Below are 27668 nucleotides of genomic sequence, written 5' to 3' on the forward strand. Positions count from 1 at the left end.
TCTTCTCTGGTCGCAGAGCCCCTGGGGTTCAGCTTTGGCTTTGGCCCCGCCTCTGCGTGTGAGCTGCCCTCAGGTGTCTGTTCCCCTCCCAGGCAAGAGGGGGTGAAAGCAGCGGCTGATTAAGGCTCACTTGCTCACTCAGGCCAGGAGGGAGGGAGGGATACAGCAGTCACAATTGTAATGTGCAGGTGTGCCTGCGGCAGCAGAGGCTGGCACAGAGTTGCAAGAGCCTGAGGTGCGCTGTGCCTTCTCCCGGGGAAGTTAGTCCCGCATTGCGGGACTCTCGTCAGTGGCGGGCTGTACAGGCTGCCGGGAGGGTGTGGGCAGTGACCTGCCTTGCACACAGGACTCTTGGTGGCAGCGGCAGCAGCCTCTGGGTTCCGAGATGAGAGCTGCGGCTCACGCTCACACTCGTGTAGGCATTGCCCTGCCGTCTGTGAGCACGCGGAGGAGGAAGCTCCTATGGTGGGCCTGCCCCGCTTCTCCCGCAGCCCACCACAGTGGATTCTTGCTGTCCAGCAGGCCCAGGTTTTTTCCCGGACTCCCTCCCGGCTAGCTGTGGCGCACTAGGCCCTTCAGGCTGTGATCACGCAGCCAACCCCGGTCCTCTCCCTGGGATCCGACCTCCGAAGCCGGAGCCTCAGCTCCCAGCCCCCACCCGTCCCAGCGGCTGAGCAGACAAGCCTCTCGGGCTGGTGAGTGCTGGTCGGCACCGATCCTCTGTGCGGGAATCTCTCCACTCCGCCCTCCTCACCCCTGTTGCTGCGCTCTCCTCCGTGGCTCCAAAGCTTCCCCCAGCCCTACCAGTGAGGGTGCTTCCTAGTGTGGGGGAACTTTTCCTCCTTCCCAGCTCCCTCCCAGAAGGGCAGGTCCCATCCAGATTCCTTTGTCTCTTTTTTTTTTTCCTTTTTTCTTTTGCCCTACCCAGTTACATGGGCATTTTCTTGCCTTTTTGGAAATCTGAGTTCCCCTGCCAGCATTCAGTAGGTGTTCTGTAGGAGTCGTTCCACATGTAGATGTAGTTCTGATGTATTTATGGGGAGGAAGCTCATCTCCATGTCTTACTCTTCCACCGTCTTGAAGGTCCTCCCCCCCACATTTTTATCTGGTGCTTTTCAGCACATTTTCAAAGCTGGGGGCTTCATCTGGAGTCAGATTCGGGAACAGGTAATTCCTCAGTGTGGCAGAGGTGAGCCTTGGCTTGCTTCACCTGTGAGGTTGTGGTAAAGGTGATAAGAAGTTGTCCCTGCCTCGAGTGGCACTGGCTCAATGACAGAAGTCACAGCCCAGGCCCTCCAGTGTCCCCTCCCAGTGTTCACCACTCACTAATATCCTTGGCTCAGTGTCCACGGCCAGTAGCCCCCTTCTGACACTCAGGGGGACACGCTCCCCTCCCCCGTGTGATCCTCTGTGATCCTCTCCGTAACCTTCTCCAGCTCCACACCCCCAACCCACGTCCTCGGTCCCGTTCTGGCCTGCTGAGCCAGTGCAGCCGCCCAGGCCCTGGCTCCAGGAGGGCTCCAGCTCTTCATGCCCCTACCCAGTTGTGAAGTCCAAGGTCATACAGGGCTCTGAGGCAGGCGGCTTGTTCTGCACTGCTCTACCTGGCTCTGTGCTGAAGCGCTGCCTACACCAAAACCACAGCCCCAGGGGCCTGGCCTCCCCTTTCACCTTCCACACACCTCTCATAGGAACAGCCCAGTGCCTCAGGGTGACTGAGTCTGTGAATTCAGCAGCTGTCTAATCAGTTTTCCCCGATTTCTCCTGCCTCTGGCAGGCAATCCAAGGCTGCTTGTGGGTTTGTTTTGGCTCACAGTTTGAGGTTCTCAGAGGTGCCACTACCCTAGGGAACATGTCCCCGGAATGTCAAGTCACAGCAGTGAGAACACGGGTCCCAGTGCACAGTGAGAGACCTCAGACTGCTGTCCAGAGAGTGGGACCCAGGCCTCTGGGTGAGGGAGTGGGGGGCACTCAGAGCAGCGCTGGGCTGGGCAGCAGGTGGTTCCGGGAGTGGTGGAAGAGTGCTTAGCAGTGCAGCCAAAAAGTAGGCAGTGGTTGCAGGGAGGACCAAGGTGCAAATATTCAGCAGTTTTGAAAGTAACTTCCCCAAATCCCTAGACTTTGCAGCCTTCGGTGTTCCCGGGGCAGTAGGGATCCCCAGACCTTCCTGTTCAGTTTTCCTACCGAATGCACGCCACCTATATCACTTTCAAGAAGCTAAGGGGAAGTAAAATCCGGCTGTGTTTATAGGGATGGTCTCTGCCTTATGCTCTGTGGTGCCTTCTGTTTGGGTTTGTAAAATTAGGTGATATGTGTTGAAGACTGTATCCAACTCAAACTCCTGCCAGACACCCAGAGTGTATTATGCACCTACTGTATGTCTGGTCTTGAGGGGAAGACCCTCAGGAGTGGAGGCGGGGATCTCCCTGCCGGCCAGCAAAGGGTGAAGAGTGACAGGATGGTGCTGGGGAAGAGCTTGGCCTGAGTGAGGGCGAGGGGCCCGCAGAGGGCTGTGGGCAGGGACCAGAGCCCAGCGGGGGCAGCGGAGTGACAGCAGAGTGACCTCAAGGGCAGGGCACACCAAGTCAGAAAGGGTGCTGAGCTGCACGCAGCCCCGGCAGTTCTGTTAGGTCCTTGCTTCCCCATCCCTGAGGCTCCTTAGAAGGGACGGTCTGAGGATAAGCCTGGGTTTCCTGCTGGTCAAGCTGGTGGGGACTCAGAGTGTCCCGTTGGATTGGGGGTAGTACTGTGAACGTGACACTTTCAAACTCACTGGCCGCCAGTCACAAGTATAGCAGGGGAGGCAAGCTAAACACCAAATTAAGGAATAATACAAAACCCCACAGTGTGGTCACCATCTTCCGCCAGGTTTAACCACTCTGGGAATTCAGGGTCATTCAGCATAATCTGATTCAGCTTCTAGTAACAGATGGATTTTTAACCAACAGTTATTACTTTTGTCAAGTCATGGAACTGTACACTTAAAAAGGGTGCATTTTGCTGTATGGAAATCATACTGTAAATCTGACTTTAAAAAATAGGGCAGCCTGCTGCACCCTTCTAGCAGCACCCATGGCTCTGACCTAAGCAGGTTAGGGATTCCCATGGAATTGGTCGCACCTGGGCAGCTTGCGTTTCTCGGGAGCCATCCTGTTGGATGTGGAGCTGCCTCAGATACACTCTGCAGGGTGAGAAAGAATCAGGAGGATCGTGCTGTGAAGAAGTGGGTTCTGCGACCCCCATGCGACAGGCCACGAAGCCAAATGAAGTAAAAAGCAGCCATCGAGATTTAAATGAGAAACGTGGAGACGGGGTAGCCATGGACTGAAAGGGGCAGCACGCAGTGTGGGTCTCCTCAGCCTGTGATGGGTGCCAGAAACTGCAGAGGAGGCGTGGGGACCAGGATAGCAAAGTGCTCCGGATTCCTCCAGGTGGAAAAGCTTCCTTACTGTCATGAATTTATCATCAGACCCAGACTGAGCCACAAACTACAGCTGCTCCTCAGTAACCATGGCCAGGTGAGAGGGTGTTTGCTTGTGGAAAATGATAGTTTCCAGGCTGATTGTAACAAAACTCTCCTCCCCCAGCGCTAAGGCTGCTGTGGATGCTGTGGACATAAGCGTGTCTACGCCGAATTCAGACCCTGAATTCCCTGCCCTCCCCATGTCTCGGTCATCAGTCCCTCCCTCTTGGAGGAACAAACTGGGTAGGGCTGATAGGATTTGAGATGTCAGTGCATGTTTTCTCATAAATCACATACTTGCATTTTAGCAGGAATTTTGTGAAAATGATACTTTGACCCCTGGAAGCAATTCTAGTGAATGAAGATACAGACTCCATCTCAGGTTGGGGAGACGGTGTTAGGGACCCACAAAGGAAGGCCTGGGTCGGAGAGGCAAGCTCTGCCCTGTTGACTAGGATTCTCTGTTTCATGGAACCCAGCCTGCGGAGCCGACGAGGATGGACCTTCCTAATTAATATATTACTGTTGAGGCAGTGGAAGGAAAGCAGGCTGCAGACGGGGAGGTGAATACCCTTCTGTCTCCTGACCTGGGCAAGGCTGCTCTCATGAGAGTTTACTGTGGATCAAGACCAAGGGCTTGTGGTTTCCTAAGACGTCGCCCCAGAGGCTACGGCTTGTGAGCAGCTTTGAAGCCTGTGGTGGAGGCGGGGGAAGTGGCTTTCCCGCATTCATCTACCCTGCGAACCCCATGTTCCCTTCAACACACCTCTGAGGGGGTCGAGCAAGCACTGAGATCATCTCCCCGGATGACAGGGAAATGGAAACACTGAGAAGAAAGTTTCAGGGGGAAAGCATGCCCAGAGCAGCTGTGTAAGCAGGGGTCACATGAGGGGAGAGGGGTTCTGGGCAAAGGGAATGTCACATTCACAGAAAATGAAATGGTCCTATCTGTCCGGAGAGAGCGCATGGTGGTGGCAGGCAAGGGTGGGAGCAGGAACCGTCCAAGAATAGGAGGCTCGGCCTTGCCTGCCCGGCGAAGGCGTTTGGACTTGACTCTGGAGGCTCTGGGGGTGGAAGGGTGTGAAGCGGGGGAGAGGTGCGATCAGATGTGACTCGCTTTTCGACAGGTCTCCCTGGCAACTGTGTGAAACGTAAGTTGGAGAAAGACTGGAGTCAGCAGCGCACTGGCAGCGTTGCGCTTGTCCAGCCGGGAGGAGATGCTGAGGGCTCGAGGCGAGGAGCACAGGGGCGGAGGAGGGAGGGCAGCAGTGGTGAGGGCCTCGGAGGCCCTGCATCTGACAGCGAGTTGTTGGTTAGAGCAGGTTCAAGGAAGTTGTCTGGGCAGAAGCCTGATTTCAGTAACTTGAGGAGAGAATAGGAGATGAGGCAGTGGAGATGGCAAGTCTGAATTCCTTTCTGGAGGCTTAGCTGTGAAAAGGAGGAGGTGAGAGAGAGGAGAGGCGGGAGAGGCTTCTGGGAGAGGGAAGATGGGTGGATCCAGGTCTCCAGGAGGCAGGGGTGTGTGTGCAGGATGCCGGCTAGGGGAAGAAGCGTTCCCTCCCGTGAGAAGGGCCCGAGGGATCGAAGGGCTGTGGACGCAGCTGAGTTTCTGGATGTAGAGCAGGAATTTGAAGTTTCCTGCTTGACAGCCGGCTTCCCTATGAGGGAGGAAACGAGGCATCTGCTAAGATGCAGCAGGGTTAGAAGTTGAAGAGAACAGAGGAGGAGGGGACAGAGTGTCCTACAAATAGGGACGAGCAGTACCGAGTGCGGAGATGTGTTTACTGAGGTCAGAGACCATAAAGTGAGATGTAGGAGTTGTCGGGGTCAACTCTCCCCTTCAGTCTGGGCACAGTGTCTTAATCCATAGCAGTGACGCTCACAGTGAAATTTGATTTTATTTTCTGGCAGTAATACTAAATTATATTAAATTATCAGCAGGAGTCGATTAAGGGAAGAGGAGTTGATGTGTGATCTTAGCCAGCCACCCAGGTGTGGGAAAGGACAGGATGGGTGGTTGAGTTGGTCTAGAATTAGTGTTTCGCTGAGCATGCGGAGAGGGTGTTTTGTGAGGGTGGAAAAGTAAAGGCCCGGAACTGGCCTTGGAGGAGATGGCTGCCAGGTGGGGAGGAAGGAGCCACCTCCGCCTAGAGCTGTTAGGACAGCAGCGTCCTGGAGGCCCAGCTATCGCAAGAGGATTCGGGGTTGATGGGGGCAGGGTCATTTGAGAGGGCATTAGGGAGCCCACGGAGGTATGGGATGGAGTGAGATAGTGACCGGGGAGGCGGTCGGGGTGGCAGTGGCCCAGGAAGACGGGACAAGGAGCAGAGATGGAATCACTGGCTTTGGGGTCCTTATCACTCAGCTCTTGTCAGCTGTTGGGCTGGGGCAGGCTTTGGCCCCTGGCGATGTCCCAGGCCAGTGATGGCAGCCAGACATCTTCAAGAGAGAGTACAGTTTCCGACAAGGTTCCAAGAGCACCTTGGTGAAAAGTTGTCCTGGGCCACAGGGTTTATACCCCAAGCTGTTGAGGGGCTTAGTAAGTCGGAGGACTTTCATTCCCCTCCCCTCCCCCGCCCCCATGTTTTCTCTGTTTTATTTCAATAACAAAGAGTAAAGTCAGGTTTAATGTATTTTTAACAGCTTTATTAAGATAGAATTAATGAACCATTACAATTCACCTATTTAAAATACACAATTCAGTGTTTTTTTAGTATATTCAGAGTCATGCAGCCATCACCACCACAATCAATTTTAGAACATTTTCATCATCCCCTAAAGAAACCCCTTAGCAGTCACTCTCCATTCCCCCACAGCCCTAGGCAACCACTAATCTACTTCCTATCTCTTGAGATTTGCCTGTCCGGGACATTTCATATAGATGGGGCCTTCACTTTTTGCTGTGACCAGTGGCCAACAGAGCAGGTCAGAGGGACTAGCCCACTGAGGGACAGTACCCACCTAGATGAGGACAGAGCTGGGGTCCAGGATCCTGGTCCAGGATCCTTTGGAGAGGAGAGTAAGGAAGCTTGCATGAAGCTGCTGGCAGATTCTTTTTAAAGGATTTGATTCGCTGCATATTCCAGAGCTACTGATAACCACCATCTATTGTAGATTTTATCAAAATACAAAATTTGCTTTCTATCTCCTACGCCTGTTCTAAATCTACTTTTTGGAAAGATTTTTGGAAATAACTACCTCCTGCCTAACCCTGCCTCTGTGGTTACCTTTAAAACTCTCTCGTCAGGCAGGAAAGCATGATAGTGAGGAGCACATACTCTAGAGCCTGTCCTGGTTTGAACCCCAGTTCTGCTATTTCCCAGCTCTGTGACCTTGGGCAAGTTACCTAACCTCTCTGTCTCAGTTTCTTCATCTGTAAAATGTATATAGCCATAGTACCTAGCTCATAGGATTATTGCGAGGATTGAATGAGTTAATACATCGAAAATGTATAGAAAACTGCCTGGCAGTAAGTTCTTTGGGCATTTGCTTTGATTATTATCTGAGATTCTTAATGGTTGTGAATTCCTGCTGGCCCTTATTTTTAGTCAAGGGTGGGGGTGAGAAGAGAGACTGACCCTTGTCAGGAAATATGTATACCTATGACCTTGATTCCTGGCCTCCCTTACTCGTTGATTTATGCAAGTCTGAATTAGAGACTATGTGGAATTATAGAGTCTGCTAACAGAAATCCAATTTCATTGTCAAGACAAGACGATTTTGATACTGGCAAATACAAGTGTTGACCAGGTAGGGCTTCTCATCATAGCCCTACCCTTTCTGTTCTGTCTTCCCCAATTCCGCCAGTGCTGGGTCCATTGTGTTCCTGTTCTCCAGCCTCGCCTCCTGACAGCTCCGCCAGGCTGCCCTCTCGCTTCCCCCCATACCTGGTGTTTCTAAACACAGGATGCTTGGAGACAAATATAAAACAATATATTTTTAAATGCTGAATTAAATATATTTTATTTTGTCTGCCCAACACAATTAACAGCCTCCTTCAAGAAGGAGTTTTCTTAAAAATCCTGTGGCACTTAGCACTGGATATTCAATACTAGTTACACCAAGCTGGATATTGAGAAAAATCTGTTTGCTTACAAAGTATGTGAGAAATTTGTTCTCAAGTGTGTAAGCATTTTTCGTATGGTACAGGTTTTATTAATTTACTAAACAAAGCCCTTTTTAAATGGCTAGTGCAAGGGTCACCTTCAACCCTGCCTGATCCAAATATACAACCTAAACTAATGAAAAGGGCAAGTCAGTTGGTGGCCCATAGCTGAGGAAGGGGCGTGTGCAGTGATGCTCAAGGATGACGGGTGGTGGGGAGCACCTTCCCATCAGAAGAGGTACCATCTTTCTTGATAATTTGAGTGGTGGTTACAGTGACTCCGTGTTGTGTTTTCAACAAAGGGAGATGCTTTTTCACTTCTGAAGCCATCTCTAAAGATATTAAAAGAGGCTTCCCTTCAGAATTATTAATGTAGTAAATCTCTAACTTTAAATTGGGGGGAGGTAGAGGTTAGTACTGCGTAGCTCAATCACCAGGTACCTAGCACCCAATGCATGGCTGGAATCCAGTTTTAAGTTCTTTGAGGGACCGGAAAAAAACTGTAAGGCATACTTCCTGGACCCAACGAGCTTACTTTACAGTTTATAGAGACAAGACAATACACAAAAACCAAATGATGAACAATATTAGGCAGTGCATGTGTAAGAGCTAAATTGGAAGAATTCCGAAGTGAGATCAAGGGTGGTCAGGAAAGGCTCCAGAGAAGAGGACAGACTTGAGCTGAGCCTGGACACTGGTATTCAGATGACCCTAGAGAGAGAGAGTGTGCTTTCCTGCTGCAGGACTTGACCTGAGTGAGCAGGAGCTTGGCACTGGAGGTGGATGTGGTGTGTTCATGACCCTGAAGTCACTGGCCCCACCAGAGCAAAGGAGCATCTTCAGATTTATCCTGTGGGTTATGATTCTACTCCTGTGACCTTGGCCTCCACCCTCATCCTCTCCCAACTCTTCCAGCATCTGCCAAACAGCAGGTTCTTTGAGGCTCAGCGCACCCCTACAGGGTGCCAGCGTACAGGGCATGTTGAGAGCATGCCATGTGGGATCCCAGGTGTTCACGGTTGAATCTGCTTTCCACGTTCAGTTAGGGTCCAGGTCTGAGAGCTGAATCCAGCCTCATGAGGTCAGCTTACTGGAGGACTCATCACTCTGCCTTGACTCTTGGCTTCCTTTTTCCTCTTCACAAAGCACCTGATTTTTTGGATCCACAGGTCCCCAAAGGAACTGACCAGAACTGGGCTCAGAAGCTCTACGACCGGCACTCCGGCAGCCAGCACTTCCAGAAACCCCGCATGTCCAACACGGCCTTCATTGTCGTCCACTTTGCAGATAAGGTGGGTCTCCTTTTGGTGGGCTCGGTGCTCCGTGAGCCCCGTCCAAGGTGGACTCGGGGTTCCTGGGCTAAGAGGGAGCTGACCTTTGAATTCAGAGGGCCTGGAGTCTCTTGGGTGGGGCCTTGTCTACTCTCCTGGAGCCTGAGAGAGAAAAGGAAAGAGTGGCTCTTCTTCAGGTGGCTCCTTTCCCAGCAGCTGGCGTAAACTTAGAATTTCTCTATGTGGATTGTGTTCTGTGTGCGCTAGCCCAGTGCTTCTCAAATTTTCATGTGTGTGCAGGTCACCTGGGGTATTGCTCAAAGGCAAGTTCTAATTCAGTAGATCTGGGGTGAGGCCGACAAGCTGCATTTAGAGCACCCAAAGGAAGCCTTCTATTAAAGGCCGTCTTACAGGAACTCCTTTTTAAAACTATGGTTTTCTGCAAAATGAATATTCAGCTCCCTCTATGTAAACCCTGATCACATCTTGGGTTTGCATTTTGGATGAGAACATCTGTGGGTTTCCCATGTACGCACAGCTCTTTTCAGAAAACACTGTGGATGAGCTGAAACTACTGGAGAAGCTGCTGAGGGTCCCAGGTCAGGCTGGAGCACTAACTACCATTTCTGTTTCCTGCCGTGGCTCCAGGTAGAGTACCTTTCAGAGAGTTTTCTGGAGAAAAACAGAGACACGGTGTACGAAGAGCAGATCAACATTCTGAAGGCCAGCAAGGTAAAGAGCATCGGAAGCACGGAAACAGAGGCGGAGTGTCCACGGCCAGAGCCGGACAGGGTGTGGTTGGTGGCGTCCCCACTCTGGAGGGGCTGAGGCAGAGGTGCGGGGCGGGGCGAGGTGAGGGGTCTGTAGGTTATTTCAGTCTGAGAATTTGAGAACGGCCTGATGGAGGAAAGAAAGCAAGGGATGACAGAGGTGACTGGGAAAGATACCAGCTAATGGAAGGACAGGGGGGTGGGGAGGAACAGGAGAAGTGACAATCCGGAGAGACGATGGTAGGTATAACTATGAAAACATTGCTGGCATCTATCGGATTATTTGTCCTCCATCTCCTATGTGCAGATGTAAAAGTACTTAAACCCCTTCAAATCCTAGTATCAGTGCGTTTAATTTCTGCTTAGCAGTCTGTGGAACTTCCCCATGGCCAGAAACTTAAATGGAATAATAGGATTCAAGGGACACTTAAATCTACAATTTTGGAATGTTACTTTCTGTTATCTCCAGAATTTCAGTTATTTCCTTCTCAGGAGCATGACAAAAAGATAGCCAATATTGTGTCCATTCTACAGGTAGAGGGAACAAGGCACTGATTCACCTAAACAAATATTTGTTAAGCACATACCTTGTGAGGCACTGCCCCTAAATGCACCTTGTACAAAGGTGAATAAGATAGATTCTACCCTCTAGGTGTTTACATTCTAGTGGGCTGTGAGTGGGCAGAAAAACAAGCATACAGTACCTGAAAAGAGAGGAGGTTTGGCTGGGGTGGGGGGGTGGTGCGGGGAGCGCGAGCCCCGCCGTTACAGAAAGCCACCTCGCAGGTGCCGTTGCTGGCTTCAGCCCTTCAGAGGAAACCCAGAAAAGGACTCTCCAGGATTTACGAGGCTTTCTACCAGACCACATGGTACTGAACTCACTGCAGAGGCCTGATAACACTAGAAATGGCAGATTAATTTCTCTTTGTGATAAGCTTTAGATGAATGCAGTAGGGTGAGATGATGGAATGGAGAAAATACACCCCGCAAAATGGACCCAGGCACCTAAACCAAGTAAATCACGTGGCCCCGAGGCCAGGGTTTTAGGGAGGATTTGAGTCAGTACCAGCGATGTGGGCGGCCTGGGGCAGACCCCGGCCCCGTGTCATCTTCCAATATCTGGAGCATCAGGGAATTAGTCGTCACTAAGACAAATTTGCTTTGGGTAAATGTGCATGTCAGTGCAAGATTAACCCCTCGGCTTGCCAGGTGTCCAGCTCTCTAGTGCATGGTGGTTAACGTGACTTTTTCCATTCTTTGCAAGGGAGGTGGGGAACGGGAGAAAAGCCACAGGGAGAGAGTAGAAGTGGATGGTTTGAGCCCTGAGGAACACGGGTCCTTATTGTGTGCGTCTTAGAAGTTAAATGCCTGTGACCTCCTGTTACTGTGACACTGGCCTTAGAGGGCTGAGAAACTTTACTTTCTTGTTACAAGTCTCTCCTTTCAGGTGGGAGCACAAATGAGGGGCATGTAGCGTCTGGTTCTGCCATTAATTTTTGTCTTAATTTGAGTGTCTCTTAGGGATCCCAGAATCTAGAAGAGAATCTCTCACACTCTCTCTCCAGCAGATCATCTGTTATTAGTCACTGAGATTTTTTTTCTTATTTGTATTTAACAAACTTTATTGAATATTTGTGTGGTATGTAGTGGTAACAAATGTATGTAGTTAACCTCACAGAACTTACAGTCTAGTGAAAAGATATAGAGTTTAATCAAAAATTTTGGTAATGCTGTGAAGGTCAAGAAGAAGGTTCTATGGAAAAGAATAATAGGAATGTGCTGGGAGTCCCCAAGGTCACCCCCAAATTGAACCATTTGCTAGGAGGACTCACAGAACTCAGCATATTGTAGTACTCATGGCTATGATTTATTACAGCAAAAGGATACAAAGCGAATCAGCAAAGGGAGAAGGTGCATGGGGTGAAGTCCAGGGGAAACCAGGTGCAAGCTTCCAGAGTCCTTTTCCGCTGGAGTCACACTGAATATACTTAATTCCCACAGCAGTGAGTTGTGATGTTGCCTGTGACCTGTCTACCAGAGCAGCTCACCTGAGCCTGGGCATTTAGGGTTCCCTACTGAGAGTCAGTGACGTGGGCACCCTTTGCCTAGCACATATCAAAATTCCAGACTCCCAGAAGGAAAGCAGGTTCATTCAGCGTAAACCATATTGTTTGCATAAACAGTTTAGGCTCAGTGAACCATTCTTATCAGGGACTGCTGAAAACCCTCTCAAAATCCACATTTCCAGACACCAGCCAAGGGTCAACCTTGTAAGCAGGCCTTTCTAGGATGGCAGTCTCAGGCCTGCCATGTTAGCTCTTTTCTAAATAGGGGTATCATTGTAGATTGGGTTTTTATTAGAAATGAAATATAGGCTTATAAAAATTCAAATAGTATAGAAATATATAAAATGAAAGTATTCTCTCCCATTCCTGACCTCCCTTTTCACGAATTCCCATTCTGATGATACAAACATACTGGTACATCTTTTTAAGATTGAAATGGGGACTTCCCTGGTGGCACAGTGGATAAGAATCCGCCTGCCAATGCAGGGGACACGGGTTCGATCCCTGGTCCGGGAAGATCCCACGTGCCGCGGAGCAACTAAGCCCATGCGCCACAACTACTGAGGCTGCGCTTTAGAGCCCGCGAGCCACAACTACTGAAGCCCGTGCGCCTAGAGCCCGTGCTCCACAACAAAAAGAAGCCACTGCAATGAGAAGCCCGTGCACCGCAACGAAGTGTAGCCCCCGCACACCACAACTAGAGAAAGCCCGCACGCAGCACCGAAGACCCAACACAGCCAAAAAAATTTTAAAAAAAGATTGAAATGAATTGCATTATACATTGTCCTCTCTAATTTTTCACTTACCGTTGTATCTTGGCCATCTTTCCACATGAGCACATATCCACTTCTTTTCTTTTTTTAAACAACTGTTGGTATTTTGCTAATTCAAATAAAACTGCAAGGAATGCCCTTTACATATATCTTTGCTTACTTGTATAGTTATGTCTGTAAAATTTTAGAAATGGAATTGACGGTTCAAAGAATGTGCACTTCAAAAGTCTAGAGGTATTGCTAAGTTGGAGTGTAAAATAGGTCTGTGATCTACTCTTAAATGGTACCAACTCCTTTCTCTTCCCTGTCCACCTGCCACATCTCTAGCCTCCCCCTTCACCAACTAACATTTCTAAAGAACCAATGCCCTTGTTGTCAGACCCTTCCACCCCCATCCCAGCAAACCCTCAGAGGTGCTGTGATGGCGGCCAGCAGTACTCAGAGATGAACCGAGAGAGGCTTCTAGGCCCAACAGACCCCAGCAGGAGGAGGGAGCGCTGAGAACTCTCCACCCTGGACCCATTTCAGACATCCCAGAGGATGGAAAGCAGAGATCGACACTAGGTCACTATAAACCTACAGATGGGATTTCCACAGACTGCAACTACGAATCAGAGTGATCGGAAATGTGCTTTGAATCATTTGGACAGATGGACACCTCTGGCGACATCTGTCATTGTAGCATTTTTAAAACTCATAATTTAAAATGAGCCTCTATCATTTTCTTTAATTTTTTTTTCACAGTAGTCCCACAAGGTTTATGTTTCTAAGACGCACTTAAAAGCAGAGAGAAAAATAAAGACCTGGAAAGATGCAAGCCTATGGTATCCAGTTAATGCCCAATTTTTTTATTGGTTTTCTTCTTACTAAGCATAGCTAGATCTTAGATCCTGTAAGTAAATCCATAGTTTTACTTAAAGTATTTTTATCTGGGGGGAGACCTGTTAGCTTTTTTCTTTTGTGTGGCATCCCTGATAAGAAATTAACAAATCATTGTGAAAAATTAAGCAGTATGGGATGGAAGACTACCATATACCCTATCAGCCAAAAGGATGTTTGAAGAACTCCCACTAAGAGCAGCGAGATAAAATGGTGTTAATGAGAATGTAATTAGTAAAGCCAGTTACATTGCCTAAGAGGCTATAATATAGCTAATTGCTTTCTCAGCTATCAGAGAGCTATAAATAGAGACTTAAGAGATGCCTCTTTAGGGCTTCCTTGGTGGCGCAGTGGTTAAGAATCCGCCTGCCAATGCAGGGGACACGAGTTCGAGCCCTGGTCTGGGAAGATCCCACATGCCGCGGAGCAACTAAGCCCGTGCGCCACAACTACTGAGCCTGCGCTCTAGAGCCCGTGAACCACAACTACTGAGCCCGCGTGCCACAACTACTGAAGCCTGTGTGCCTAGAGCCTGTGCTCCGCAACAAGAGAAGCCACCGCAATGAGAAGCCCGTGCACCGCAACGGAGAGTAGCCCCCGCTCACCGCAAGTAGAGAAAGCCCACGCCCAGCAACGAAGACCCAACACAGCCAAAAATAAATGAATAAAATAAATAAATTTATTAAAAAAAAAAAAAAGATGCCTCTTTAAAACATGATTTCAGGTTAACAGACTGATTTGTTTTAGATGCTAAAGGTGGAGGGTTCTCCTTCTTAGTGTTTATTGTAAGAAGCAATATTTTATCAATCTGAAAAAAAAATCTCAAAAGGAGAATTTTTTTTTTCTGGAGATTTCCTCTTCTGGGGCAGTGCTGAGTGTAAGTCAGAGAGATGGGCAGTGGGTCCAGAGTTTATGCCAGCAGGTGCTGGGCAGTGAGGGCCACGCTGGGCCGTGTTCCTAGGCAGGCAGCCCTGGTGCCATCTCTCCACGCCATCCCAGCGGAAGGGATCTCGAGACCAATGTGGTCCAGAGGCCAAGTAGACCATATTAGCCCAAAGCTGCCTACCCTGGGCCGTGACAATCCCGGAGGTCCAGGAGTCAGGATGGAGTAGCTCCAACAAGGCCCAAACTCTGTCTCCCCCCATCTCTGTTCTCCCTCAACTTCAGCTCGTCAAGGGTGACAATGCATGCGTTCCATTGCTTTCCGTGCTGCTAGCTTCCTTACAGGTTATACACACATTTCATTTTGAGCAAACGCATTTGCTTTAAATTTTTTCTTAATTTATTTTTTATATAATAGCCTTTGAGTCAACATACTATATAACGTTTGCTTTTAAGTGTTTTTGGAATGCTTGCTGTTTAAAATCAGTTTTTACTGGTAGTTAAAACGCCTCTACCAACATTTAGAATAAATAGGTAACCATGTAAGAGAGAACTTTAGTCAGTAAAACAATATAATCATTCTCTGCAATCCAGGAAGGTCCCCCTTTCCTTCTTTAAACAAATGAAGTGCTGAGACTTTTCCACCAAAAAACAGAATATTTCTTACCTAAAAGTTCGAGATTTTTTTTCCCCCCCAGAGGGTAGCATTTACCAATTAAAAGAATTGATTGAAAAGAAAATGTGTTTGTTACTTTGTTTACAGCCGTAGCTTTTAAAGATAAGATTCTAGACAAGAGATTCCAATCAAATGGTTATTATAGTGTGTCTTATTTTAGTTTCACATGTCTGTTTTAAAGAAAAGATATTTTATGTTCATATAAATGGAAGTGAATAGGTGTGATTTCCAAGGTAACAGCTATGTATATACCTGTAACTGACATTTTTCTTAAACTGTCAAGTGGTCTTTGGAAAGTGTTTTCATACTTCTTTTAATCCCTTTTCAAATAGATCTGCCTCAGGCTTTTAAAATCTATATGTAGACTTGAATAGCAGAGGACATGAAAGCCAGTACCTGTGGACACTTTGAAATAAGTGACAAATAGTATCAGGGAAGTACTTGGTTTGTTTGAAGGTTTTATCTAAGTGTTTTCAAGACTGAAGGGAGTAAATTTTTAGAAAGGCCCAGGTGGATAGTGTTTCTGAGGGCTGCCCTAAGATGAATTGTAGTACTTCCATTACTGGTCGGTCAGCTGGTAAATAGACTTTCCAGTCACTCTAAGAGCAGAACTGGAGTTAGTCAATTAAAAAAAAAAATTGTTTTTTTCTCTCACTCACAAATGTGTTCCTTTGCGTGAATCCTTTTTCAAACAAGAGCTTGGTAACTACTTTTCATTGAGACTTGGGGTTTATTTACAGCTGGGACACTCCTGGGACAAGGAGGTCCCTATCTGGCCCAGCCCCCTTGTCCTGGTGGGTGGGCTGGGAGTGAGGTGGTGGAGTATTAACTTGCTTGGTCTTTTACTACTGCCTGCAGCCTGAGGTTGAACATGGTGCCTGTCGGTCTTTCAGTCCTGTGGTCAAATTAGATGTCTCTGTATGTTTACTGAGTTTGTAATACAAATTCTGTATAGAATGTAAAGCCTGCCCCTCCTCCCTAAAGTCCCAACAAACTCATCTTCTTCTCCATCCCAGGGACCCTACCAATTCCAAATGCAGTCTCAATAGCAGGGACCTACAATTAAAACATAACTTTTAAAATAAAATTCAAATTCTCCAGACTAAACCTTGGTTGTTCCCAAATTATAGCACAGTGCCAGTGTAGATTAAAATCTGCCTTGAACAGAAGTTTTCCTTTTTTGTTCTTAAGTTATAAATCCTTTAATATGTCAAATTAAAAAAGAAAGGCATAGCTTTTCTGATTGAAGCAAGAGAAAGGGGCTTACGTTTTAAAATACTCTTACAATTGAATCCGATTTCAAAGTTCCTCCTGTGGTTCTGATACATGCTCCTGACCTTAGAAGTTAACAGATTTTTCACAGAAAAAGCCACTACTAACGACTTCAGTACATTAGACCCCTTAAACAGTGTAGTCATGCAGTTGGTAACTTCTACCCAAGACTCAAACATCTTGGAAGTCTATTTCTGAAAGTATATGAATTAGAATAATTTAATCAGTTTATATATTGTTTAGACTTGGCAGACTGAATCACTGATGTCTTTAGAATGTGAACCTGGCTTCAGCCTCCCATTAATTATTTCCCTATGGAAATTTCTAGGCACCACTCTGCCTGGGCACCTGACCTTTTCTCACGTGTGCCTTGGCTCTCTGGCACCAGTTTACAGAGTCCCCATGCCTGGGCTGTCCTCTCCCCCCACCCCTCCAGCCCTTACCCCTGTTCTCAGTTAATATGTGTGATGGTGGCTCTCTGCAATGGTCAGTGAGGACCAGCAGGTCTGTAAACAGGGGGTTACTGGGTATGGTTTGGAGTTAGAGAAAACTGGCTGTGGGGTAGAATGTGTTTGTATGAATGTATGCCTGGAGGTAGGGCACTTGAGTTTTGTAGGTGACTATAGTGACCCAGGAGAGAGCTCAGGTAGACCTGAACCAGGGCAGCGACGTTCTGGTTGATCGAGAAAGGACTGCCGAGACTTAACCATGGACAGAACTTGGTGATTGATGGGGATGAGAAGTAGGGTGATGGCAGGATCTCTAAGCTAAATCTGGGAAGACAGCAGGTGGCGGTGGTTTGGGCCATGTTGAATGTGGAGTTTCCAGTGGAACACCCAGAGGGGGGAGGAGCGGGATATTCAGCAGATGGTTGGAACTATGGACCGTGGTAGTGGAAGAAAATCAAGATGGAGAGACGGGCTTGAAGGTGATAGTTGAAGCCATGGGCATGAAGGATACTGTCCAGGGAATGAGTGTTAGAAAAATTAAGTGGTGAGGATGCAGTTTTGGGGATCAGCAACTCAAAGGAGAGAAGTGCAGAAGATGGACCAGTGAAAGGTGCTGGGAAAGAACACATTGGGAAAAGTAGGCAGAAAGTCGGAGGAATGTGGACCTGCTGAATCTCAGGGAAGAGGTCTTCAGAGAGGAGGCCCAGGTCAGTGCTTCCAGCCCTGGCTCATCCATTAACCAACAGCCCTGGGCGAGCTGATGCCGCCCGCCATGGTTGCTGTGGGGCGACTGGGGGTTGAAGCAGGGTCTGGTAGGTCCCTCCTCCCAGAGCTGCTCTTTCCTCACCTGCCACAGGAAGTTGAGGGTTGATCTTTATGGTTCTTCCAGATTTAAATTCCATGATTCTGTTTCCTCTTCAGCTCAAAAATATAACTTCCTCAGGCATCTGTACTTTCACAATGTAGGCAGATTTTTCATATATATATATATATATATATACCCCCAATAAAAACAGTAAAACTAGATCATGTGTGAGTGCTTATTCTATGCCGGGCACTCTTCTCTGTACTCACGTGGATTATCTCCTTTAGTCTTCTCTTCAGCTCTCATCCTCCATCAAGGGGGGAGGCTAGGAGGCTGTAGGTTCAGCAAGCCTAGGGCTCAGGGCCCAGCACAGACCTCGAGTGGTACCCAGATGGCACAGGCTGAGCCTGGGGGAGGCAGAAACGAGTGGATGAAGTGACCTGGGAAAGGGTCGTGGAGGAGGCAGGGCCGGACCCTGAGAGATGGGGTTCTCAGGACGAGCAGGTAGGAGAAGGGGGTGGGTGTTTCAGATAAGAATAACAGTGAGCAAAGGTGGGAATAACAAGCGTGGTGGTTTATGTGACAGTAAAGTGATCAACTTCATCTAGAGACTGTCATACAGAGTGAAGTAAGTCAGAAAGAGAAAAACAAATGTCATATAATATTGCTTATATGTGGAATCTAGAAAAATGGTAGAGATGAACTTATTTGCAAAGCAGAAATAGAGACACAGATGTAGAGAACAAACTTATGGTTACCAAGGGGGGAAGGGGGGGTGGGATGAACTGGGAGACTGGGATTGACGTGTATACACTATTATGTATAAAATAAGGTAACTAATGAGAACTTACTGTATAGCACAGGGAGCTCTACTCACTGCTCTGTGGTGACCTAAGTGGGAAGGAAATCTAAAAAAGAGCGGATACGTGTATATGTATAACTGATTCGCTTTGCTGCACAGCAGGAACTAACACAGCATTGTAAAGCAACTATACACCAATAAAAATTAATTTAAAGAAAAAAGGTATTATCTGAGAGGGGGTGAGTGGGATCAGATTGCAGAGCCCCCGGAAGGCAGACTCAGGGCATTCAGAATTGGCAGGAGGAGATGGGTGACACCATCGTTATGGGGGCTGTGGGAAGAAAGGTGCAGGGGATGCGAAGGAGCAGAGCCGGGACCCTGAGGCACAAGCATTTGAGCCTCTCTTCTGTTGGGATTGGGAGTGGCTCAGGGTTTGAGAGTGGGGCCCGGGGCTCCTTTTGTTCCCTCCCCACGTGCAGGCATGTGGTAGTGGCCTTACAACACTTGATTCTCTCCCCAGCATCCACTTCCCCAAGGGATGCTGGCAGGACTAGTTTTGTAGGGGACAGGGGAGGGCTGGGACTCTCTGTCCCACCTGCCCCTCATGCATGGCCTGATCTTCACCCTGGTACACACAGTGTGTTAACACAGAGGTATTCTTATTTAGTCTCATAACAACTCCATATAATGGGTACATTCTTATCCCTATTTTACTGATGAAGAAAATAAGGCTTAAGGAAGTTAAATAACTTTACAAGACCCAGTAATAATAAGTATGGAAAAATTTAAACAGTTTTCTTAGAACATAGCTACCTTCTACCACACCAGAAGGGAAAGAAGTTTTTGCCCATCTTTGTAGGTAAAGGTTAAGTGAGATTGTCTGGGAAAATTACTTTTTTCCTTTCTTTAAATTGAGATATAATTCTTGTACCAAAAGTTCACCCTTTTAAATTGTGTAATTCAGTGGTTTTAGTATATTCACCAAGTTGTACAACTATCGCCATGCTAAATTCCAGAATATTTTCATCACTCCAAAAAGAAACTCTGTCCCCATCAGCAGGCATTTCACTTTGCCCCTCCCCTCGCCCCTGGCAAACCGTATACTACCTTCTGTCCCCTGGACATTTCCTGTAAATGGAATCACACACTCTGTGGTCTTCTCTGTCCGGCTTCTTTCACTTGGCATGTTTCCAAGGTTCATGCAGGTTGTAGCATGTACGAGGACTTCATTCCTTTATATTTTTTGTTGAGTAATATTGCACTGCATGAATTCACCATATTCTGCTCGTCTGTTCATCAGTTGATGGGCATTTGGCTTGTTCCTGCTTTGTGGGCATTAGGAATAGTGCTGTACATGTGTAACGCTATTAGGAATAATGTGGATGTGTGTTTCCAGTTCTCGCAGGCGTGTACTGGAAAGCTACTTGGAAAGAGTATAAGCAGTGTAAAGTCCAGGAACTCTTGTTCTCTGTCTTCTTCCTGTGTTTGTTTCTAGTTCCCCCTGGTGGCTGACTTGTTCCATGATGGCAAAGACTCTGCTCCTGCTGCCGCCACATCTTCAAAGATCAGCGTTCGCTCTGCCAGACCCCCCCTGAAAGCCTCCAACAAGGAGCACAAGAAAACTGTGGGCCACCAGGTCAGCCCCAGGCCTCACGGCGGGAGCTGGGGGCCCTGGCACGTGTAGCGGGGCTGCCTCCCTGGAGACGAAGGATGTAGGTGCAGAGTCAGAGGGAGGCCAGAGTGGCCTCGGCATCTGCATCCCCAGCACCCAGCCCGGTCTTTCTGTGCCCTTTGAAGAAGGAAGCTGCGAAACCTTCTCTTGAGGGAACTGGCAGGAGAGAGAAAGAGGATGACTCCAGCCCCACACGATGCATCTAATCCCTGTGGGGATTGTAGATGTTGCCGGACCACAGACACCTGTGGGCGAGGCCAGAGGTCTAGAGATGCAGTTGTTGAGGGAGGAGTCAATAGCCTGGGGACCCAGAAACTGAGAAACAGCTCCTGCTGTGGGTTTGCTGTGGAATTTTATGTCCGGTGTGTCTCCCAAGAGAAGAGAGTGTCTGCTGAGCCCCTGGCAACCACTGACCTTAATACTTTGATGGATTCCTGGCTCTGAGCATTTCCTATAAGGCAGTAATTCCCGGGATGCCCGGGCACCACGTGTCAGGGCTCCAGGGCCTCACTTTTAGGACTCATGGGCCTCCATTCACAGCGATGGTCCCTCTCACGCTCTTAGCACTTGCTCACCTTATCTCATCTGATCAGGGCACTGAGTGAGACGCACCCGGGCGGTCTCTCCCCACGTGCTTTGAGGAGCCCCGGTGCTGGGGACGTGGGAGGGCCTTGGTTTTGGTCATGCAGCCAGGCAGCTGTCAGAGCTGGAGTCTGACACCAGGTCCCTGGGTGTCCCCCTGTCCTGGGTTAAACAGTAATGATCTAAACAATAAGAGTATTGACGGATACTACCACCAGTCTGTGTGTGCTCCTTTTTGTTCATTATTCAGCCACAAAGCTGAAGACAAATAAATCACCAGTCACTGATCTTTGTCTCCTCAGTTCCGCACCTCCCTGCAACTGCTCATGGAGACCCTGAACACCACAACGCCGCACTACGTCCGCTGTATCAAGCCCAACGACGAGAAGCTCCCCTTCTGGTGAGCGCCAGCCTCTTCATGTGGCCTTAGAAGTTCAGGTGCAGCAGGGGCAGGCACAGCCTCTCAGAGGTCTGCGATCTTCAGCAGGATGAGTAGCTGATCCTGCACTCCCCAGATGGTTTATGTGCCGAATACAGGTTGCACCTGTGTGCCGTCCGCAGGATTCAGGGGGATGAGAAGATCCAGTTCCCCGATCCCCTGTTGCTTTCAGTGGTGTTGAATGTGCCCACAAATCCGAGAACCACTTAGAAGTGTGCCGTTAAATGCAGACATAGTGCGTCTCACAGTGACTGCTCAGTTCAGAGACAGAGCATGTCTGGAGTGGTCAGGGAAGGCTTCTTGATTGAGGAAACATAACCTCAAGCAGTGTGTCGATGCAGATGGTCCCATTTCTCACATCCCCTCTCCTGCTGGGCTTCCGGAGTTACCCACACTTGCTCACCTTCCCCTCACTCTAACCCAAATTCTGCCACTACTCCTACCTTAAAAATTTTCTTCCATTTCTGTCACCACTCACATGGTTGACCTCACCCAAATCTGGGTAGCAGTGACTCTTCAGTATCTTTGTCATTTCTGGGTTGTGCCAGATTCCAGCCAGCCTTTCTGCAGGCCTGCTGCATCTGCATTGGCCTCCTCACATTCAACGTGTGGAGACTCAGACTCATTCTTTCCCCCTTGAATGTTTCCTCTTTATTTGGTCTCTGTTGTAGTAAAAGGCATAATGATTTCCTGACATCTCATCCACCCACCAAACTTCGTTCTTCCAAACCAGAAACCTGAGGTCTCTCTGGACCGGTGCTGTCCAGTAGAACTTTCTGTGATGATGGAACTCTTCTATAATCTGCCTTGACCAACATGGTAGCCGCTAGTCACTTGTGACCATTGAGTTCTTGCAATGTGGCTGGTGTGACTGAGAAAGTGAATTCTTAATTTCATTTTAATTACTTACAAGTGGCTAGTGGCTACCATATTGGACAGAATGATCCTTGATTCTTCCCTCTCCCTTACTCCCCAGGATCCAATCGTTGTCAAAGTCCCATGGAGTCTACTTGAAAATTTCTCACACTGATCTCCCTCGTCTCTCCCTTCCACTTTGGCCTTGTTTCAGACTCTCTTCATTTCTTGCCTGGAATAGTGCCCTGCGGCTTTAGAATGGTCTCTCACTCACCTCTGCTGCCTCTTCTTCTGTTACCCTGAGCCTCCACATGTGCTATTCCCTCTGGCCGGAGAAGGGATATTTTTAAATTTTTCAAGCACTTTCTTCCCATCTTTCTGATTTCCTTTTTGGTCCTGGCATAATTTCTTTCTGTGAAATAATTTATTTTGTCAACTCTGACTCTCAGAATGAATATCTGAACTGCCTTCTGCAATTTGTATCAGTTAACAAAGCTTGACTTCCACTCACAGGAGCCTTGTGCTGAAAAAGGTTAGGAAGACAGCGTCAAATCAGCCTTCTTTGAAGCGTGCTGACCGTTCATTCTTCTCCCTTCCTCCAAGTTTCCGAGACACGCTTAGGAATTCCCCCCATGTGGCATCTGTTTACCAGCTGCCTCCAGAAGAAAAGAGGCTGTTAGAAACACAGCATGTGTGAAAGACTTAGATTACGTGTGAAGGGCAGGAGCGGCGTGCTGGGCCCGGGAGAGGAGAGTCCAGGGCTGGCACCAGCTCTGCCCCCCAGCCAGCGCGACCTTGGGCAGTTCATTCGTCAGACTGGACGCCCGCCACGTGCCGAGTTCTCATGCTGGGTCCCCCTCCCAAGTGAGAGGCGACACTGGGGACTTTCAAAGGGACTTTCTAGTCCTAATATCCCATTTTTCTAAGACCCTCCTTTTCCTTCAGGACCAAAATCTTCCTCCCAATAAAGAAAATGGGGGGAATACAGAACCAAGTCAGAAAGCCTGGATTCTCTGCTACCAGTTATTTGGCTATTCCCAAACTAGTCCTTTACCCTCTTAGTCTCATTTCCTCATCTGTTCATGGTGGTTAAAGAAATAATTATCCTGATGGAAGAATTCAAGGAGATAATGGGGATTATTTGTGACAAGTATAAAAATGTATGCCATTAAAATATATGATGTTGTTGGCATTCTGGAAGGAAAGTGCTATATCCCTCCTCCCATCCCCTAAAACTGGGCTTTCTCAACCTCAGCACTCTTGACATTTTGGCCCAGGGAATTCTTTGCTGTGGGGTGTCCTGTGCGCTGGAAGAAGCTTAGCAGCATCCCTGGCCTCTACCCACTAGATAGGAGCATCCCTACTGTTGTGACAACTAAAAATGTTTTAAAGCATCACCACATGTCCCTTGGAGGGCAAAATTGTCCCCAGTGGAGAGCCGCTGTCCTGCACTGAATGCTTTGTTAGCATCTCTTTTATAAAAGTCTTTCTCTCTACCTCTTCCTGTATTCAGAAACCATCTGTCCTGAGCACTGGGCTAGGACAGGTGGAATGACAATGAATAAGACGTAGCCTTCATCCTTAAGGAGTGGCCAGCCACAAATAACTGTTGACCACATGGAAGGAGAGACTGTCAGTGGGTCTGTAGAAGCCGCAGCAGCATAGAGACGAGAGGGCATGAAGTGTCCAGGAAGGAGGTGGCCTAGGGTGTGTGTGATCATCTGGGGTGGCTCGTCGGAGGAACTGGCCAGGTTTCCTGAAGGCCAGCCCACTGATCTTAGAAGCAGGCGGTCCTGAGCACCTCGGAGTCCTGCGTGTTGCGTGCACAGCACCGCAGAGCCCCAGGCAGCCTGTGCGGAAATCAGTCAGGCAGCGCCGTGGGAGGAGGTCTCATTCTGCGTCCAGGAGGCTTCCAGCTCTGCTGAACCTGCACAGTTTATTGAGAGAGGAGAGTATAACCCTGCATTTCAGCAGTTGGACCCTTACATATCTTTGGTAATTTTTCAGTCCAGACGTAGGTGTTGCTTGTCTGCACTGTGGCCCTCCCAAATGTAATAGGTGGAAGGGCTGGTCTTCACTCCCAGTTACTGGTAACTAATGCAGGGAGGCAGACTGAGAGAGTTTAACAGTGAGTTTTCTTTACTATCAGGGAGATAAGATTAAGGTACAGAAGGCTGGCAGGCTTTACATGTCCCCTGGGGGTGTGTGGACAGGGGAGGGTCATGGCAGTATCTTCTTGGTATACTATCTTCTCGGGTTTTTTCTAACATCTTCCTCTCTTTTACATCACTCGATCATTACAACAAACCAGTAGATTAGAGTTGGGCAGATATTCTCAGCTCTCATTGAATGAGTGAGGAAGACGAGGTCCAGAGAGAGTGTTTTGCCCAAGGTGACATTAGCTGTTGGTGGCAGAGCTAAGGCCCGTCCAAGTTCCCAACTTCAGCCTTGCTCGTTTCCCCCACCACGGGGAAGAGGATGTGTGCAGAAGGACGAGATTTTGCTGAGGTCATCAAGAAGCAGGGAAGAATGTTAAAACTGAGTTCAAAAATTATTTGCCACATGCCTTCCATGGGACCAACTCGGTGTGTGGGCCCCAAGAGAAGACGTTTCCCCCAAAGAGCTTCCACAGCACTGCATGGGAGCAGGGGTCACGTTCCCAAGCCGCTCCCCAGCCATCAGACAGGACCTGGTCCAGAGCTGGCATGCCCAGTTTTCACAGACATGATACAGGGGTCCAGAGCAGGAGGAGATGGGGGTGCTGGGGAAGAGTAATAGTCCTTTTAAGGAGGGAAGGGCCTCTCAGTGACAGCTCATTTTTCCACCCAGGAAGCAGCAGGAGGTCCTGGAGGAAGTAGGGACCCCAGCTAGACACACAGCTCACAAAGGACTAGAGGTCACAGGTGCTCGCCAAGCATGCTGCCCATCCCCACCATGTGCAGCACGTTGAACTTGACCCTGTAGTTGTGCCAAGCAAAGGGAAGAAGCCGATGGCCAGTCGAGATCCCGGCTGCAGGGTGCCTCGAGGGAGAGGCTGCTGTGCGCAGAAAACCTTTCCCAAGGACAAGCACGTCCACGTTGCGTTCCTAACTCAGGGACCAGCTGACCACTTGAGAGGCGAGAGGAGCAGAACCTGTAAACGGCAGAGCCTGCCTCCCAAAGGCCGCCTTGGATCTCTCGAGGTCACAGGCAGCCTTTATGTCCCTCGGACATAGAGCTTCTTATGAAACTGATCACCACCACCCATATGAAGGTCCTCCTCGGATCCCAGAACTGAGCCGAATCCTGGGGCAGCCTCAGCAAAATTACAAAGGGGGGTGACATAGTAAGAGGTTCAGCCTACGGTCTAGTCTCGGCACGAGTGTTTCCTTTCATCCTGTAAGACCCTTCCGCTAAGGAGCTTTTTCTCTGCCTAAAAAGATGAAATTAACTCCTCTGAAGTAACTTGGTATTCAGAACTCTGCAGAATTCAGCGCTTAGTTGTGCCTTGCACGCTCAAAGTGCCATGTTCACCCTGGGGCTGGAGTCATCAGGAAGACTTTATGGACAAGCTGGGTGTCCAAAGAATGTAGGACTTGGGCAGGCAGGGGGAGGCGGGAGGAAGTCAGAGTGAGCCCAGGCCTGGAGGAGGACGAGGGCGTCTCCTGGGACGCCGAGCCCTGCACATTGGAACCAAGAGAGTGCCCGGGGAAGGTCAGCTCGCGGTCTTCAGTCACTTGGAAAATGCCTGCTGTTTCCCCACTACCAAGTGCCTGCTGAGCCCAGGCCACTGCAGGGCACCATCTGCCTCAGTGGACTCCTGGGCCCCTGACCCACGTGCAACTCAGCGTAAGAGAGAAACGTGACCAGGGGCCGAGCAGGTCGTAGAGATGGGAGGACAGAGAGGGTGTGTCCCATGGAGAGAGGTGAATCGAGGGTGGCCGACCCCAGGCCAGGTCCAGCTGCTGGGAGAAGAGCATCTGGGGCTGTCCGGGAGCGTGGCAGACAAATGTGGTGAGAGGTTGCCTCCTGAGCCCTCTTGGGTCCTAGAAGTAAAGAAGCTGCCATCTGCATTTACCCAACAGGGCAAGTAGGCTGCCCGACTGCCCGGCCAGGTGTGCGCTGAAGCCAGTACAATCCCCAGGATCCGGGACTGAGTCTGGAGGGCCTCACCCCTGCCCTCCGTCCTCCCAGAGTGCAAGGAGCAAGAGGCCCTCGGCTTGTAGCCAAGCTTCAGAACAGCCAGAAAGAAATGGAAACATTTATTCCTCATCCCAAATATAAATGATTAATTCTAGTTCAGCTTAATTCTTTCTCCACGAAGACTCCCTGATTACCCCAGCCAACCTCAACATCTTTCCCTCCAGTTTCTTTCAGCATTTTTACCACCTTTATCACATACTGCCTTGTGGTTTACTTCTTCTATACACTTCTCTCCTCTTCAAGTGTGGATACTCTTAGAAAATCCAGACCATGTCTGACTTTTTATTCCAGTGTCCTACTCAGTATATGTGTAGGACATACACGTATACCCAGACATACACATACACATATACCCAGAATAAAAACTGGGTTTTCAGTGCTAAACGTAGCATTTTAGGGTGGGTGAGTTGTTGAAGTCATGGCTCATATCTCTAAAGACAGGAAGATAAAGTTCTTCATCTATATGATTCTTAACTGGGCAGCTATCATGATAGTAGCTAACAACACGTGTGCCCTTATGTTCTGCCAGGCGCTGTTCTCACTGCTCTCATGGGCCATTACATTTCATCTTCACACTAACCCTCTAAAAGGGATACTTCTATGATCCCCACTTGACAGATGAAGATACTGCCGTGCAAGGTTATGTTACTTGGCCCAAATCACACATGCAGCTATAAGTGATCACGTCATGATTCAAACCCAGGTCTGCCTGGCCTGAGACTCCCCCTTTTAACTCCGGAGCCAAATAATGCTTGTGGTGCCGAGTGTATATGATTTGGCCGTTGAATTAAGACAGGTGCCCCTGTGTATGGAAATAATGAGGGAAGGCTCTGCAGAGGAAGCAGGAATGAGCCTTGGTGGGTGGGCAGAATGCAGGGGGCAGAGGAGAGGAGTTTGCCAGGTGAGAATAAGCATGTGCACAGAACTGAGGTGCTGAGGTGGCTCATGTGCCGTCAGTCACTGTCTTTTAGTCTGTGCTTGGCCCCTGACCTTGAGCTCCAGGGTGCCTGTGCAGGAGGGGGTGGTCTCTCCCTCTCCCCTGTTCCATTACTTTGCCGTTGGGGCACTCACTGCTTGTCTTGTGTTTTGCAGCTTTGACCCGAAGAGAGCAGTGCAGCAGCTCCGAGCGTGCGGGGTGTTGGAGACCATTCGGATCAGCGCAGCTGGCTACCCGTCCAGGTACCGCGCCCCCTGGAGCCTGGCTCCCCAGGGAACCCTCTTATGTGCTGTCCTCCAAGACAGAGCCTCCAGAAACGTTCCCCAACACGGAGGGCTCAAGCAGGGCGCTGACAGACGAAAGAATTTCAGTTTGGGCTGAGAAATACGGGTGTCAACGGTAGCATCCTCCTGGACAGCTTGTCAGATTTCAACTTGGCATTGGTCTGGGTGTCGAGCTGGCTGGAGTTGCCAAGGGGATTTCTCCTGTGCCCAGCTCCTACCTTGTCCTCTTTACCTTTTGTTTGTTTGTTCTTTTCTTTTTTAATTTTTTAAAATTTATTTAATTAATTTATTTATTTTTGTCTGTGTTGGGTCTTCGTTTCTGTGCGAGGGCTTTCTCTAGTTGAGGCAAGCGGGGGCCACTCTTCATCACGGTGCGTGGGCCTCTCACTATCACGGCCTCTCTCGTTGCGGAGCACAGGCTCCAGACACGCAGGCTCAGTAGTTGTGGCTCATGGGCCTAGTTGCTCCGCGGCATGTGGGATCTTCCCAGACCAGGGCTCGAAC

At 48.9% G+C, this 27668-nt stretch overlaps 1 protein-coding gene across 2 annotated transcripts in view; it reads left to right on the forward strand.

Moving 5' to 3' along the window:
- Positions 1–27668, forward strand: part of MYO5B (myosin VB) — a 372781-nt gene that overhangs the window by 268144 nt on the left and 76969 nt on the right. For both annotated transcript variants that reach the window (XM_061168927.1, XM_061168926.1), the window contains exons 13-17: positions 8738–8860; positions 9488–9571; positions 19709–19849; positions 20770–20867; positions 27036–27122. In XM_061168927.1, the coding sequence (XP_061024910.1) occupies positions 8738–8860; positions 9488–9571; positions 19709–19849; positions 20770–20867; positions 27036–27122 (533 nt within the window). The remainder of the gene's footprint in view (positions 1–8737; positions 8861–9487; positions 9572–19708; positions 19850–20769; positions 20868–27035; positions 27123–27668) is intronic.

This window comes from Eubalaena glacialis, chromosome 15, assembly GCF_028564815.1.
Source record: "Eubalaena glacialis isolate mEubGla1 chromosome 15, mEubGla1.1.hap2.+ XY, whole genome shotgun sequence".
NCBI classification, from domain to species: domain Eukaryota; kingdom Metazoa; phylum Chordata; class Mammalia; order Artiodactyla; family Balaenidae; genus Eubalaena; species Eubalaena glacialis.